This window comes from Protobothrops mucrosquamatus, unplaced genomic scaffold, assembly GCF_001527695.2.
Source record: "Protobothrops mucrosquamatus isolate PMUCROS unplaced genomic scaffold, P.Mucros_1.0 scaffold1154, whole genome shotgun sequence".
NCBI classification, from domain to species: domain Eukaryota; kingdom Metazoa; phylum Chordata; class Lepidosauria; order Squamata; family Viperidae; genus Protobothrops; species Protobothrops mucrosquamatus.
This window is the reverse complement of record NW_015387369.1, coordinates 119,255-136,152: the sequence shown is the minus strand read 5'-3', so window position 1 is coordinate 136,152 and position 16,898 is coordinate 119,255. Positions and strand designations below refer to the sequence as shown.

At 38.3% G+C, this 16,898-nt stretch overlaps 1 protein-coding gene across 1 annotated transcript in view; it reads left to right on the top strand.

The window, feature by feature from the left end:
- Window positions 1-16,898, top strand: part of KRI1 (KRI1 homolog) — an 87,535-nt gene that overhangs the window by 16,278 nt on the left and 54,359 nt on the right. Inside the window, exons 7-8 of the mRNA XM_015820639.1 lie at window positions 9,538-9,625; window positions 10,714-10,791. Of these exons, the coding sequence (XP_015676125.1) occupies window positions 9,538-9,625; window positions 10,714-10,791 (166 nt within the window). The remainder of the gene's footprint in view (window positions 1-9,537; window positions 9,626-10,713; window positions 10,792-16,898) is intronic.

Here is a 16,898-nt window from a genome sequence, read left to right as displayed (position 1 = left end):
AAATTCAACATCAAATCCATTCCTTTTTAATCCAAATTTTCCATAATACCCAACAAAAATAACTGTGGCTTAAAGCGTAATTCATAAAATTATGCATTGTGCAGAATTAGATAGGTTAACTAGAAGACTTAAAAATCAGGATGAAATGTTTTTTTATCAAATTTGGAACAAATTTTACAGATGGTGGGGGGGAAAGCAGGGAAGTTATTTGTACTGAGATAATTCAAGATTGTGATTAGAGTGATGTTATTGTATAGGTTTTTCTCATTAGTAATTTATGATAATAATAGTGAAATGAGATATATGTCAAATCTGTGTTACCATGTTCAATGTTTTTAATTTTTTGCTTTTCAATAAAAAAAATTTAAAAAAATAAATAATATTTCTATTTAAAACTTCGAAGATTAAAATAAATAACAATGGATATCCTTGTCTTGTGCCTTTTCTTATATCAAAGTTCTCTGTATAGTCTCCATTTACAATCACTTTTGCTGTTTGTTTGTGATATATTATTGTCTTGATCATATTTATAAAATTTTGTCCAAAGTCCATTGTTTTAGTTGTGTCATAAATTGCCAAGAAACATTATCAAATGCCTTTTGAGCATCTAGAAATACTAATGCCGGTTGCTTCCCTGGATGCATTTCATAATATTCCAATATGTCCATTATAATTCTTAAATTATTTTTTTATTTGTCTCTTTGGTAGAAATCCATTTTGGTCTGGATGTATAAATTCAATCAAAAATCTTTTCAGTCTCTCAGCTATTATTGAAGTAAAGATTTTATAGTCCACATTTAACAATGATATTGATCTACAGTTTTTTATCTGTGTCAGATCTGAGTCCTCTTTTGGTATCAGAGTAATATTTGCTTCTGTCCATGTCTTTGGGAATTTAGCCTCCAATAGAAGTTCATTACAGACCTCTTTCAATGGTAAACTTAGTGTATCTTGTAGACCTTTATAAAACTCTGCTGGGAGCCCATCTGGTCCTAGTGTTTTGTCATTTTTTTGTTTTTTTATAACCTCTATCAATTCCCTCATTGTTATTTTCTCATTTAACATAGTTTTGAAGTTTTCTGGGATTTTTGATAAGTTAGTTTTTTCCATATATTGAATTGTTTTCTCCCATGAAATTTCTCCCATATCATACAGTTTCATAATATTCTTTAATTATCTTTTTTATTGTCTCACTTTTAAATTGTAGACAGCCTTTTTCATCTACTAAATTGTTTATCAGTTTTTTCTCCTTCTTTTTTTTTAAGTTTGTAAGCTAGCCATCTTCCTGGTTTATTTGCATTTTCAAAAAAGTTTTGCTTTGCTCTTTTAATTTGCTGCACCAGTTTTTCTGTTTCTCTTAAATTTAGTTTATGTTTTATTATTTCCATTTGTCTTTTCAATACTTTCTTTTGTGGATTTATTTGTAGTTCTAATTCTAATTTTTTAAATTCTTCCCTTAACGCATTGTTGTCTTTTTTCTTTATTCTTTTTATCCATATATATATTATAGCTACACCTCAAAAATATACTTTGGCGGTGAACCACATATTTTGCAATGTTGTATCTTCTTTAATTTCTTTTTAAAAAATTCATTTCTTTTGTTGCTAATACTATAAATTCTTTCTCTTTTAATATGGATTGATTCAAGGTCCATCTTAATTTTTTTCTGTATTCCTTTCCAATTTTGAGCAAATATAATTCTTGCCGCTGTAACCACATGAGTAAATAAAAACATATCATCTTTGCTAACATTATTTTCAAGAATTCCTAATAACAGTGTCTCAGGTTTATATTGAATATTTTGTATACCCATTTCTGTTACCCACTCCCAAACCATACACCAAAAACTCTGTGCTTCCTTACATAGCCACCAAACATGAAAATAAGTGCTCCTTTCCTTTTTATATTTCCAACATAATGGCGAGTATCCTTTATACATTTTAGCTAATCTTGTTGGAGGGAGATGCCATCTATAAACCATCTTGTACGAATTTTCTTTAAAAGATGACGCCAGTGTAATTTTATTGTTTCACATCCATACCTGCTGCCACTGATCCAAATTGATATTATGTCCTAGATCTATCGCCCATGTCACCATTGTTTCCTTAACCTGTTCTTCAAATAGCCTGTGCTCCAATAAATGTTTGTAAATATTCCTTATTTGTTTTTTTTCCGGACCAAGCAAAATTTTATCTAACCTCGTATCTTGACTATGTATACCCCATTCACGTTTATCTTTCAGATATCTTGCCTGGATTTGGAGATAATACCACCACTCTAAATTTATTCCTTGTTGTTTTAACTCTTGTTTAGATTTTAAAAGACCCTCTTCTGTCAAAATATCTTTATATCTGATAACCTTATCTTTCCTGAGCACATTAGGGTATATGACTGCCTCCAATGGCGATAACCAGGTCGGAATCTTGATATAATATTGGGATTTGACAGTGTTCCAACTTTTAATTAGACCTTGCCGGATCTTATGTTTTAAAAAATATTGATAGTTCCTATTTTGTCCCCTCCACATCTGTGCATGCCATCCCTGCTGCAGGTCATACCCCTCTAGTTGAATACATCTTTGATTTTTTAGGGTTATCCAGTCTCTAATCCAAGATAGAGCCGTGGCCAGATAATATAGTTCCCAATCAGGGAAGCCTAAACCCCCCCCCCCTTTCCTTTGCATCCTGTAAGGCCTTTAATTTTATTCTGGCCTTCTTACCAGCCCATACAAAATCTAAAGTTATTTTATTTAATTCCTTAAAAAAGTTCTTATTTAAAAAAATTGGAATATTCTGGAATAAAAATATTAATTTGGGCAGGATATTCATTTTTACAGCAGCAATTCTCCCAAGTAATGAAAGGTGTAAATGTTTCCAACGTTCTAAATCCACTTTAATTTTTTGCATTAATTTAACATAATTATCCTCTTTAATTGATGAACAGCGCGCAGAAATGACAATCCCTAAATATTTAAATTTAGGGACCACTTGTATACCTAATTTAACTTCGAGGGATCTTTTTTGGAAATCGGTCATATTTTTAACAATAATCTTTGTTTTATTTCTGTTTATTTTTAAACCCGCATAGTCTCCATACATTTCTAGAATTTCAAATAATTTCTGCCCAGAATATTCAGGGTCTTCTAAAATAAAAACTAGATCGTCTGCGTAAGGCTGAAGTTTATATGTTTCTTTCTTAATTTTAAGTCCTCTAATCTGTCCTTCTTGCCTTGCTGCTCTAGTAAGAATTTTTAGTGTATAAATAAACAGCAATGGCGAAAGAGGGCATCCCTGTCTAGTACCTTTCTGTATATTAAATCTGTCAGTGGCCACCCCATTTATTATAATCTGTGCATATTGTTTAGAGTATATTGAATTTATAACATTTAAAAAATTTCCTCCGACATCCATTAATTTTAATTGTTGTATCATGAATTGCCAATTAACATTGTCAAAGGCCTTCTGAGCATCCAAAAACAGAAGTGCCATTTGTCGGTCGTTATGTGCTTCATAAAATTCTAGAATATCTAACATTGTTCTCATGTTATATTTGATCTGTCTATTTGGTAAAAAGCCATTTTGATCCAGGTTTTAAAATCTAGTAAATATTTTTTAAATCTCTCTGCCATTATTGATGCAAAAATTTTATAATCAGAATTTTTATATTGGTCTATAATTTTGTATCCATGTTTTTTCTGTATCTGTTTTTGGAATCAATGTTATATTTGCCTCTGACCAGGACTTAGGTATTTTAGCTTCAGTCAATACCGCATTGAAGACTTCTAATAAATATTGGTTAAAAACACTCTGTAAGTTTTTATATAGTTCAACAGGTATTCCATCTGGACCTGTCGCCTTATTAATTTTTTGTCTATTTATAGCCCTAATTAATTCAGACATATTTATCTCCTCATTTAACATAGATTTCATTTCCTCTGGTATTTTTGGCAGCTCTGCCTTTACCAAATATTCTGTTATCTGTTCCATACTTCTTCCCTCCTTACTCCTATATAAATTTTCATAAAACCTCTGAGCAATGCCCCTTTTTAAATTCTCCTCCCACCGGATTTCTCCATTTTCATCTATCAGATTAGTAATCCATGATTTCTCTTTCTGTTTTCTTAATTTATATGCTAGCCATCGTCCCGATTTATTTGCATGCTCAAAAAATTTTTGGTTAGCTGCCTGTAATTTTTGTGCATATTTTTCTGATTCCTCTAAATTGACTTTATGTTTAATTAAATCCATTTTTATTTTCAGTCCTTTATTTCCGGGGTCTCTCTGGAGTAGTGTTTCCGCCTGCTTATAGTTTGCTTCAAGCCTTATCTTATATTGCTGTTTCTCTTTATTTCTCTTAGCCGTATATGAGATAATAACCCCCCTCAAATATGCTTTAGCCGTATCCCAAAGATTCTGCAGAGATGTATCCTCGTTATCATTCACTTGAAAGAAAAAATACATTTCTTTCTCCATACTTTCTCTGAATTCTTTTTCTTTAAGAATACCTCTTTGAAAAGTCCATCTTGACCTATATCTTTGACCTTTCAAACATAAACTTATCGGATTATGGTCAGCCCAGAGACTGGGCTGTATATCTATTTTATGTATTTCTGAAATTAATTCTTTAGTACACCACAGCATATCTATTCTGGTCCATGATTTGTGTCTGCTGGAATAATACGTATATTCCCCCTTTTCACGATTCTTCTCTCTCCAAACATCCTGTAAGCTAAGATCCCTACACATCTCAAAGAAAATTTTTGGTAATATTTTTTTTATATCCTTTCATTGCCTCTGTGCCTTTATGGTCCTTGGTTTTATCAGCAATCACATTAAAATCCCCAATTATACAGAGACCATCTCCCTCCATATCTCTTAGCCTATTGTATAAATTTTTTAAAAAGGATACTTGAGCACCATTTGGAGCATATATTACAACAAAAATTATATTCTTTTTATTAAGTTTAACATCAACAATCAGAACCCTACCTTATTTATCACTATATATTTGTTTCGACGTTATCTTCTGTTTAACATATAGAGCAACACCCCATTTTTTTTTGATCAAGTGAAACATATAATTGACCTAATTTGGGTCTTTCTAGTAAAAATTCCTGGCCAGATTTTATATGAACTTCCTGTAACGCTATAATGTCCACATTCAATTTAAGGAGTTTATCAAAAACCTTCCTACGTTTTACAGGTGCATTTAACCCTCTGATATTTGTTGGCCAGATCCTATACTCCTCTCCCATTATTCAGCCTTTGTCGTGACTTTGTACTTCTGGTTATTCTTATTTCCTTCGCCTCAGCTAAACTTCTCCCCTGTTCCATCCTGTCTTGACCGTTTCTCACGCTTTCTTCCTCCATATTCTGTTCTATCCCTCTTTTCTCTGACAATTGTTCAACATCCCTCCTTTTAACTATCGAATCTCTTCCTTCTCTAAAGTCCCTCAGGTCTTCCTCTGCAGTACAATATTGCCGATAAAAGACCTCCGCTTTCTCAACTGAATCTAACCTAAACCTCTTCTCCTGCCAGGTCACAACAATCCCTTCAGGTGTTAGCCACCTAAAATTAACATTGCTTTGATGTAACCAAGAAGTTAGGAAGAGGTAATTTTTCCGAAGGTCTCTCATCCTCTTGGGTACCTGTTTTAGCACAATTATATGTTTCCCTCCATATTCTAACTTTTCGTCACGTGTTCTATAAAGTAATTCATCCCTAATCTTCTTTCTTATAAATTTAACATGGACCTCTCTTGGAAGATTATGACGTCTTCCATAATTTGTTTGCACTCTATAAGTCTCATCCATTTCAACAATCATATATTCTTTTTCTCTGTCCAAGACTCCTGCTAGCAACCCAGCCATTTTATCTGGAAGATCTTCTCCTCTTTCTTCAGTGACATTTTGAAACCTGAGATATTGGGTCGCCTTCTCTGCTTCCAATAGTATCACCGCTGTCATTAGCTCTTTATCAGCCTCCATCAAATTTTTCCCCATCTCTTCCATATTTAAATATTTAAATAGAAATATTAGACAAGATTTAGAAATTAAAGGACTGAAGGTAAAAGGTGAAAGCTACAAATTGCAAGCATTTGCAGATGATTTGGTATTCATCCTAGAGGAAACCTTAGAGATGATTCCTAAATTATTGGAAAAGATAGAACAGTTTGGAGAGACAGTAGGATTGAAGATAAATAGAGAAAAAAACTAAAGTGATAATTTAAAATCTTACAGAAAAACAAAAAAAAACAAACAATTGTCAGAAAAAATAGATCTACAAATAGTTAAAAAGGTTAAATATTTGGGAATATATTTGACAGCAAGATGTTCAGCGATAAAAGATAAAATTACTAAACCAAATAAAACTTGACTTGGAAAAGTGGAAAAATCTGCAATTGTCAATGTTAGGGAGAATTGCTACAGTGAAAATAAATATATTTCCAAAAATACTTTTCTTATTCCAAATGAAACCTATAAAACTAGAGAACTTTTTTTTTGACAACCTGAATTCCTTAATTTTAAAATTTATCTGGCAAGGAAAGAAAGCTAGAATTAAATTGAAAATGTTACAAGAAGCTAAGGGAAATGAAGGTTTTGGTTTGCCAGATTGGATATTATATTACTACCCATGTTATATTGTTAACATGGGTAAAAGAATGGATAACTCTCAGAAATAAAAGATTGTTGTATCTAGAGGGACATGACTTACAACTTGGTTGGCATAACATTTTTCCCTATGTTATGGGAAAAATAAAATCATAAATATTTCCAAAACTGCATTATTACTAACATGGGAAAAAATAAACTGTAAAATATATTTGAAAATTCCAGGATGACTTTCAACAATGGAAGCCGTACACCCAAATCGATTTAATCTTGAGAAAATATGGACATATAAAAGATATTCTAAACTCTGGAGAAGGAGGGAGGCTGTTTAATGAATATCAATGGGCTAGTTCTTCCAAAAATACTTTAACTAAATTGTTTCTCTTGTTTCAAATAATATATACAAAAATAGAGGAAGAATTATTTGATGATCCAAATGCACTGACTTGGAAAGTTAGCTGGCAAAGGAAGAAAGCTAGAGTAAGATTGAAGGAAACAGAAGCTTTGACATATTAGAGGGGATGCTTTATTACTAATTAGATGTTTGAATATGGTTAAGAACCGATTATTACAAATAGAAGTATTATTATAACTAGATAGATAGGCTTTGTAATCAGAATATCATATCTTGGTATGAAAAGGGAAATAAGAATATGCTAAGAATTTTGAATAAGAGATGCTTTTGGTTACCCAAATATAACTTGTTTTGAAATTATAAATTATTGATATACTTTGAATATGGATGGAAAATTAAAATAGAAAAAAGCGCAATTGAAGAAAAAAATTCAATTGCTATGCCAGGTTTCACCACAAGATGTCCCCAGCTGCAAAATCTTTTCCCAGACGCCAAATAGCCTTTTATTCAGTTAAAAAAACAGAAAAAAAGATATTTTCCAAAATTAATAGTTAAGGAAGATGTTAAGTCTCTATAATAGGAAGTTTTGGGACCCCAAGGTATCCGCAAGACAAAAACCCAGTTATTTAGTTATTGAAGTTAGTTGTTTTTTTCCTTTTCTTTCCAAAGTTTAAATTTCCAAGTATGCAAACGTCGCTGAATTGAGAGCGGGGAAGAAGTTTCAAAGAGCTTTCACAGGAGAATAGTTAGGGTAAAAGAGAGGTAAAAAAGGGTCTCAGGAGCTTTTATTAGGAGAAGCTGATAGCTGATAGCAGGCATAATAGACAGGAACTGAGGGTTTCCCGCCAGATTGATAGGTAAAAAGTGTCCCCAAGCATAATCCCACCCCATAGTTCATCCGGTCAGTTCAAACAAGGTGTTAAGTTCATTGTGGGAAAAAGGAGATAACATCAGGCCGTGTCTGGACTGCAGCGATGTTTAGGCTGCTCTTCGCACTTTCCCTTGCGAATGCGGAGATAAAACAGTTGCCGGAGGTACATTCCATTCTCCTCCCCTCTTTCTAGCTGACAACAGGGGAGAAAAAGTTCACAGACGAAGAAATGCAGGAACAGCAAAGTGTTATATTGTAGCGATAGAGGAAACAAGGCAATGACCGTCAAGCGCTTCCCCCCTCCCCTCCAGGAGTATGGCAGAACCCAGGGAGAAAAGAGAATGCAGTTTGGGTTTAGAGAGAAAGAAAAGGCCCTTTAAAATATGGGTTCTGACAGGGTCTTCTCTTCCAGCAACAGCTGCTGCTTCTTCCCTGTCTCTTTTTCTTCCCTGCCTGCTGAGCTCTCCTTCCACAGCTTCTTCTCCGTCCCCTTCTCTTCCCCTGTTGTCTTTTTTCTCTTTCCCACCAAAACCACCTCTTTTTATATCCCCCCTCTTTTTCTCCAGTTTCCCTCCAGCTCTGCGCTGCTTCCAGAAGCGCCAATCAGCTGGAGCCAATCAGCTGGAGCCCTGCTGGTGCTCCTGGGGCTTCTGCTGAGCCACAATAGTCCTGCAGCTTCAGCTGCCTTTCCCTCAGGCTTGGGTCGCTTCGGCTCATTCCCTTCCCCTGCTACACTTCTCTAGGACGGTCGCATACCACCTGCCAAAGTACCACAGGTGGTATGCGTACCACCGGTTGAAAAGCCCTGATTTAGAGAAATGGCAAAGCCTGTGGGAAAGAAATTATAAATTGACAGTGTCGACCTCTTATAAAAAAAACTTACATAAAATGTTTTATAGATGGTACTTGCCACCAGCAAGATTAGCAAAAATGTTTAAAAATATGTTGAATAAATGTTAGAAATATAATCATAAGCCAAGTACTTATTATCATTTATGGTGGATGTGTGTTAAAGCAAAGAAATATTTGACAAAAATACATACGTGGTTAGAAAAGGTGTTGGGGAAACATGAAGATTTTAAACCTGAACTTTTTTTATTAGATATAATGCGAGAAAAACTTGACAAACAAAGTATATATTTGATTTTACATGTGACAACAGCAGCAAGACTTATATTTGCACAATATTGGAAAAATGAAGAAATACCATTGGAGGAAGAAATAATTAAAAAAATATTAGACTGTGCAGAAATGGACAGACTTACTCTGAGATTGAAAAAAGAAACAGAATATTTTCAAACTTGGGACTTATTTTATCAATGGTTGGAGAAACGAACTAGGGATTAGGAATCTAATTTGTATTAGTGAACGATAAACTCAGACAACAGGTTTGTTGAATAAGCACTGTTGAATTCTGTTAAAAAATCAATAAAAACTTATAAAAAAATAAAATAACCCAAAATGTAATTTGCCTGGCTTTGCTTTGAACTCAGTTCTCATTAGGAAACTATAGTTCTGGATTAGTGATTTAATAAACCCAGTTATTTGATAGGCCATGGCTAAAAGTATTGCAGTTTACTAATTTGAATTTAATTATTGTAATTGTAAATCTTTGTGACCATGTGCTATGTGATGGTATTGGTTTTTAACCTCCAAAAACATTTGACATTATATTAAACCTACCTTTGTATCTGATTCAGCTTCCGAAAGTTTGTGGCAGAAAGTGATGAAGAAGAAGGCAATTCTTCAACTCTGCTTCAGAAACGGGTTAAAAGCAAGGAAGAGAAAGTATGTGTCTATATAAGGTAGTATTATTTAGGTCTTTTGCTCATCTAAGCAGGGTACTGTTCTGAAAATCAGCTTCTTAGTTTCTGAGGGGGAAAGGTGGGAAATACATATTTTTTCTGCTCAATCCTCCAGGCTGTCTGAAATATTAATCATATCTTCAGATTATGAGGAACTTTACTTGAATGTCACAGAAGATACCTCCTTCCTGTGATAACTTTTTCTTGACTACTGATTTTCCAAGAGTTCTCAACAGTGACATGCCTTTGTGATATTTCAGATACCCATTCTTTAAAAAAAAATAGGATGCTGAATGTGTTCTCCAATCTTATATGCAATTTACCTATATTATAGTATACAGTGGCCTCCTCATGAGATGCTTCACTCAGTCTACGGTAGGGTTAGCACCTTGCTTAAATACAAGAATTAGCTTAACTTAGAACAACTGAATCCCAATGAGTTATATTGGTCAAACATATATAGAAATTCAAATAGACTGCACTACAGAATAACTTAAGTATTTATGAACAAGCTATTTTAAGTTTATACTAGTTTCAGCCAACAAAGCTGGCATATCTACAAATTTAATTATTTTCAGTTCAATTGGTGCAGCTTTACATCTTGCTGATTTTCTGCTGCTGTGCTGAATAAATCATTTATCATGTGGTAGTAGGGTCAACTATCTTATGAGAACTTGTCTATCCAATTTGTCAACTGTCAATTAAACTTAAAGACAAATGGCAGATATCCTGACAATATGAGACAAAGGAGAATTTGCTTCCTAAAATATACAACTAGTCTACACTTCAGTATTGCCCAAATCTCTTTTAAGGTAGTCTGGAGTATTACTTAGGTTTTGAAAATTTGGATTATAATGGAGAAAGACATTCAATTTTTCAGTAGCCAAATTTATATTGCTTTTTTTAAGGAGGGGCAAAAATAAAGTATAAATATTTTGACTAAAAAATAATCTAACTCAAGAATGAATTTGAAAGTAATTAAAAATGCAAATAAAAATCCCCATAATATGATGCTGGAACTATAAAGGGATGTTAGTGTTGTCAATTTAATACTTACTTACTTTCTTTCAGGAACATGAGGAAGCAGACTATATCAGCTGGTTGAAAGGTCAAAAGAAGCTAGAAACAGAGAATGAACTTCAAGATCTGGCTAGTAATGGGCTGGGGACAATTGATGTAGATGACTGTACAAATGACTGGAATAACTGGAAGTTAAGAGTTGAATGTTGGTTTAGCATATAATTGATTCTTGTGATTTAAGAGACCCTAGAAATTCAGATACCTACTATTCAACTGCCTTGGATTATTCTCTGAAAATAATCTATTTATTGATCTAGAACTTCCATTTCGGAGTACTAAGTAAGGAAGAGGGACAGATTTTATTCTTGACCATTTGAGTGGGGGTTTTTTTACAGGTAGTCCTCGAGTTACAAATGGAATGGAACCTGCCCATTCCATTCATAACTCGAGGACTCGTAGGAGTGAATCTCGTACCTTGAATGTGATCACTCCCTGTTTTCAGCCACACATTCACTAATTGAATGTGTGGCTCATTAAGTGCACATGAGGTATCTCAGGGTGGGGAAGGCCATGGGGGGCCTAGTGATGGAACAGGCCACCTGTTTCAGACAACTCAAGGCCTCTCCTGACCCACTGAGATACCTCATTTTCCCTCCCCTGGGGTCCCCACAGTTGCCCCCTCCCATCCTGCCATGCTGGGTCACCTACCTTGTGAAGATCTGTCTCCTCTCCAGCCTTTCTGTTTCTTTGCCTGCTCCTGGAGAGTGGTGAGAGCAGAGGGAGAGCAGGACGAGTGCACCCTGCTCAGCTGCTCTGCCTCACCGGGCTGGAGCGGGCAGCCTTGGTGAGTCTCCTCCAAAGGCTTCCAGACAACAAGGAAAAGCATACCGAAGGGAGGTTTGGGGCACTGAAATAACATTGCTTCAAGTCTCCCGTTGGCGTGCACTTTTCGCACAGAGACTGAAAGCTTCTGGATGCCCTGATCTCGCGGGAAGTTAGGCACCTGTTCTCTGCAAAAGTGGATGGGTGCTGGAAGTTGCATAAGATCATGGCCCCCAGAAGCTTTCAGCCTCTGGCCAAAAAGTGTTTATGCACCTATGAGTGCTGGTTCAAAGAGCCCAATAGGGTTTGAGGAGGCATTTGCCGCTGAGAACGGAGCCTCTGGAGGGAGCGCGTGTCGCTCTGGGCCTTCATTCTTGGTGGCAAAGGCCTTTGCCAATGAAAACGGAGCCCCTGGAGGGAGCGTGTATCACTCCCAGCATCTGTTCTCGGCAGCAAAGGCCTTGAGCCCCAGGCTGATGCGTGCATCATCCCCGGCTTCCTTTTTCACCGGCAAAAACAGAGGCCGGGAGTGACGTGCATGTCAACCTGGGGCTCTGTTCGCACCGGCAGCTGCTTTTGGCAAAGATGGCAAAAAGCTTTGCAAATTGAGGGAAGACTTCAGTGTTTCAGGCCTTCCCTCCATTTGCAAAGCCTTTTGCCGCAGATCATGTCCAGGCCTCCATTTGCAGAAAACTTTAGTATATCACGCGAGATCAGTAGCGTGAGATCTCGCGTGATCTTGCGGTACTTTAGGCCAGGGCTTTTCAACTGGTGGTACGTGTACCACCTGTGGTACTTTGGCATGTGGCAGGTGGTACGCGACCATCCTAGAAATGTGTAGTGGGGGGAGGGAAAAGAGCTGAAGCGACCCAAGCCTGAGGGAGAGGCAGCTGGAGTTGCAGGACTGTCAGGGCTGGGCAGAAGCCCCAGGAGCCGGCAGGGCTCCAGCTGATTGGCGCTTCCGCAAGCAGCACGGAGCTGGAGGTGAACTGAAGAAAAAGGGGGAGGAGAGGATATAAAAGGAGGTGGTTTGGGCATGAAAAAAAAGACAACAGGGAAAGAGAAGGGGACGGAGAAGAAGCTGTGGAAGGAGAGCTCAGGAGGCAGGGAGGAAAAAGAGACAGGAAAGAAGAAGCAGCTGTTGCTGGAAGAAAAGCTCCCCTAGTTGGTTTTCTCTAGCCAGGAGAATGCAATCAGTGCTGATGAAATGAAAAGCTGGGAGACGAGTTATTGGTTATTGGAATATTTTAGTTTGTATTTTAGGCTAGAAGTTAATCGAAAGTGTTGACTTCCATATGTTTAATCCCTTTAAACAAATGTAATTAGTTTTACCCCCTTATCTTGAGTCTGTCTATGGCTTTTAGAAAGTTTTTTTTTGAAGGTAAACAGGCTTAATTTAAGGCTAAAGCGTTTTGCAATTGCTGGAGCCTTTCAATCTCGGGTTGCAACATTGTGACACGTGACATGCCTGAGGCAGCTTAAAGGGAAAAAAAAACAGAGTTTATGTGTTTGTTTATTGTGGGAGGCTTTTGTGAGCCTTTCTTGCTTTGCACTTGATTCCTGTGTCTTTAAGGGTACAGGGAAGGAATTAGGGTGGGGTGCATTCTTACTACACTGTGGAAGGAGAGCTCAGAAGGCAGGGAGGAAGAAGAGGAGAGGGAGAGAGGAAGAAGGGCCGACTAGCTAGCTCAAACTTAGCAACTTTAAGACCTGTGGACTTCAACTCCCAGAATTCCTCAACCAGCCATGATGGCTGAGGAATTCTGGGAGTTGAGGTCCACAAGTCTTAAAAGTACCAAGTTTGGAGATCCCTGAGCTAGCTGGTAATGGTGCATATTAATAAACATGGATAAATTCATTATACGTTTGTCAGTGCAAAGGGAAAGTGATTCAGCAAAGGAACAGCCACCAAAGAAATTAAAACCGGTACTTTTTTACTTTTTTCTACAGTTTGTAGCATTTTATTAGATTATACAATAAAATACAAAAATACAAAAGCAAATAGTAGGATACAGTGGGGAGGAAAAAGGGGAAAAAAGTGAGGGGGAGAAGGGAAAAAGAACATACTTCCTCTGTTGCAGTAGAAGGAAGCATTAACATTGAACCTCAACTTTTTACTTCTCCATAATATTATAAACTAGCCATTTATATAACAACAAATGAATCTAATCAGTAAAACCCAAAATTCCCCCCCTTTTTTATTTTAGTCATTAAGTTTTTGACACTTTGCTAAGCACTGGTGGTACTCAAATATTGTCATGTCCTAAAAGTGGTACAATCTGTGAAAAGGTTGAAAAGCCCTGCTTTAGGCCTCCATTCTCTGTGAATGCACCAAAGGCTTGAAGCAGCAAAAGTGAACACTCTCTAGATCAGGGGTGTCAAACTCAATTTCATTCATGCGGCCATCAGGGTTGTGGTTGACCTTGGAGGGCTGGGGTGGGCATGGCTGGGGTGGGCATAGTGGGAGTGGGCATGGCGAGGATGGGCATGGCCAGCTCAGTGTCACTCATGTCGGGCGCCTGTGGTGGGCTGGGCAGGGCTGGGGGGGATCCATGGTCTCCAGCCGAGGAAGGCGAGACCAGGATGAGCACTCTACCTTTGTCCACCAGAGGAGCCTTGCTGTTACTCTTAGGCCATGCAGAGGACCCCAGTGATGCAGGCTGCCCGGAGCCCTGGGCAGTGGAGGGCAAGTGCCCAGTCCAGCCTTTCCCAAGGAGGCACCCGGCTGCGCTTACCTCCTCCTCAAGGCTGCTGCTGATTGGCTCACTCTCCTTGGCCAAGTTGCTTATGATGCGTGCAGGAGGGCAAAATGTGTGGGTCAGAAGGAGGCCCACTCCCTCTCCCTGTGAAGAGACCCGGCTTTGTAACCAAAGCATCCTCGGCGATAGGATGGGAGACCACCAGGAGAGGTCAGGAGGACCGGACAAGGGGATGAAGAAAGGGCAACAGGGCTGCTCATGGCCAAGTGCTAAGGCAGGACTTCCCTCAGACCCATCCTCCCTCTCATAATATATCTTTCTGCCTTCCTGCCTTCCTTTCTCCTTTTCTTCTTTTTCCTTCCCTCTTCATTCTCCTTTCCTTCTTCCTTCTACTCTTTCCTTCTTTTTGTTAGGTTTTCCCTTTCCCTTTCTCCTTTCCTGTCCCTTCTTGGATGCTCAAATGCAAAAGGTGAAACATTTCTCGATGCCTCCTTGCCTTGTGATCAAATGCCACTTTTGCTAGTAGTCTGTGGCCACTTAAAAGACTGAGAACAAACCAGGCTCAGTTTATTCCATGCTTGCATTTAGTGGGGGCGTCCACAGACAACAGTACAGCAAAACTGTCAAAATGGTGCTGTGATAGTTGATCAGAGCTCCTGTTTTTTATGTGCAACAGCTCTAGTATTAGGAACAGAGGTAAGTTAGTTGCTTTTCTATTAATACATAATCCCTAAAAGAGCTCTCCTGTAGGGACCCTGCCATGCAATTCAGACTGGAAATATAGCAAAGAAAAATATTTTCTCCCACTCTGCTTTGTCCTGTTTTCCCCACTGGAAATGACTGTTTACAACACACAAGGAGGGGATACTTTCCTAAGAGTTCACAATTCAAGAATACCAATGTTAACTTGGATTGCCAATAAAGTCCTGTCAAAATTGCTTTCTCCTTTGAGCCCAGTGGATCTAGGATTGAAGCAGAACTGCACGAACTGGAACATTTCCAATCAGGTTTCCTCTCCCTTCCTTCCTTCCTTCCTTCCTTCCTTCCTTCCTTCCTTCCTTCCTTCCTTCCTTCCTTCCTTCCTTCCTCCCTCCCTCCCTCCCTCCCTCCTTCCTTCCTTCTCCTTCTCATCTCTTTCCTTCCTCCCTGCTCAGGAAGGGGTGATGGGAGGGGGAGAGATTGCCACGTTGCCAGTGTCCATGCTACTGCCGTCACTATCCCACACGGGCGAGTGGGGACGGTCCCGGTGAAAGGGAAGCCTCATGGCTGCGAGGCTAGGTCAGCGAGTGGGCCATGGAGGTGCTGGTGGGAGGGGGGTGGCGCTGATCTACAACCTACGTCCATCAAAGCCAGGACGCGCTCAGCCTTAGATCCACGGGCAGCCCTGGAATCAGTGAGGAGCCGCCCCACTGCCTCTGCCCTGTCCCCTGGGTGTGTGCACAGGAGACAACCAGCGCCAACATCTTGGGTGAAGTCAGCCTGTGGGGCAAGACATCCAGCAGGGACGTCAGACTCTGCCTGCTTGCTGCTCCTTGCATACGCGCCCAGAGGGCGGGATGGGTACACCAGTCGCTGGTTCCAGGGCTGCCCCGTGGATCAGGGCTGCAGCACCACGTTTGTGGTGCTGCAACATTCATAATTTCGGGACTTGTTCGTAAACACTAAGGGGCACTTATCACGTAACTTCAAATGTTCACTAAGGGAATGTTCATAACTCAGGGATTACCTATATTGATCACCCTCTGGCTAATTTTAATTGCAAGTTGCTGCAATAAAATAATAGAAGAAAAAACACTCATTATGAAGGTGGCAGTATCAAAAAAACCCAAAACTTGAAAAAAAAATTTTTTTTTAATTTTTATTTTTCCTTGTTTTTTTTACAAACAAACAAAATACACAGTACATTTTTTCTTTTTTCTTAACAATACTATGTCCTATATCTCTTACTTTTATTTACATTTATTTACATTACTTCTCATATTTTTTTATTCCTCAATTCTAACCAGTTATAATACATATCCCATATCTCGTAAAATTCCGTAGCCTGTCTTTTATTTCTAAGGTAAGTTTATTCATCTCAGCACAGTCTAATATCTTACCTATAATCATTACATTTGTTGGTATGTTCTCCCTTTTCCAACATTGTGCATATGCAATGCATGCTGCAGTTATAATATGTATAATGATGTATTGGAGTCGTTTCTCAATTTTTGGGTCAATTATACCTAATAGAAATATTTCAGGTTTAAGTTCAATTTGTTGTTTTGTTATTTCCTGTAACCATCTCCTTATCTGCTCCCATATCTTTGTTATATTTTGATTTTATCTGTGTATATGGCCACCAGTCAATAGTTATTCCCTGTTCTTTTAATTCATCTCTTGATCTTAGCTTCCCTTGGTTATCTAATAGTTCTTTATATCTTATCATCTTTGTTTTGTCTAGTGTGTTTGGGTGAATCATCGCCTCCATTGGTGAAATCCAAATTGGAATTTTTGTGTACCGTATATACTCGAGTATAAGCCGAGTTTTTCAGCCCATTTTTGGGGCTGAAAAATGCCCCCCTCGGCTTATACTCGAGTCAGCGTCTTGAAGCAGCTGCTGTTGCCGCCGCCGCCACCAGGCAAGCCACGGCGGCTCGCCGCTTGCTCCCCCTCCCCTGCCGCTGCGCTCCGCCTGCTTACCCGGCGCCGGCAGCTCGCCGCTCGCTCCCCCTT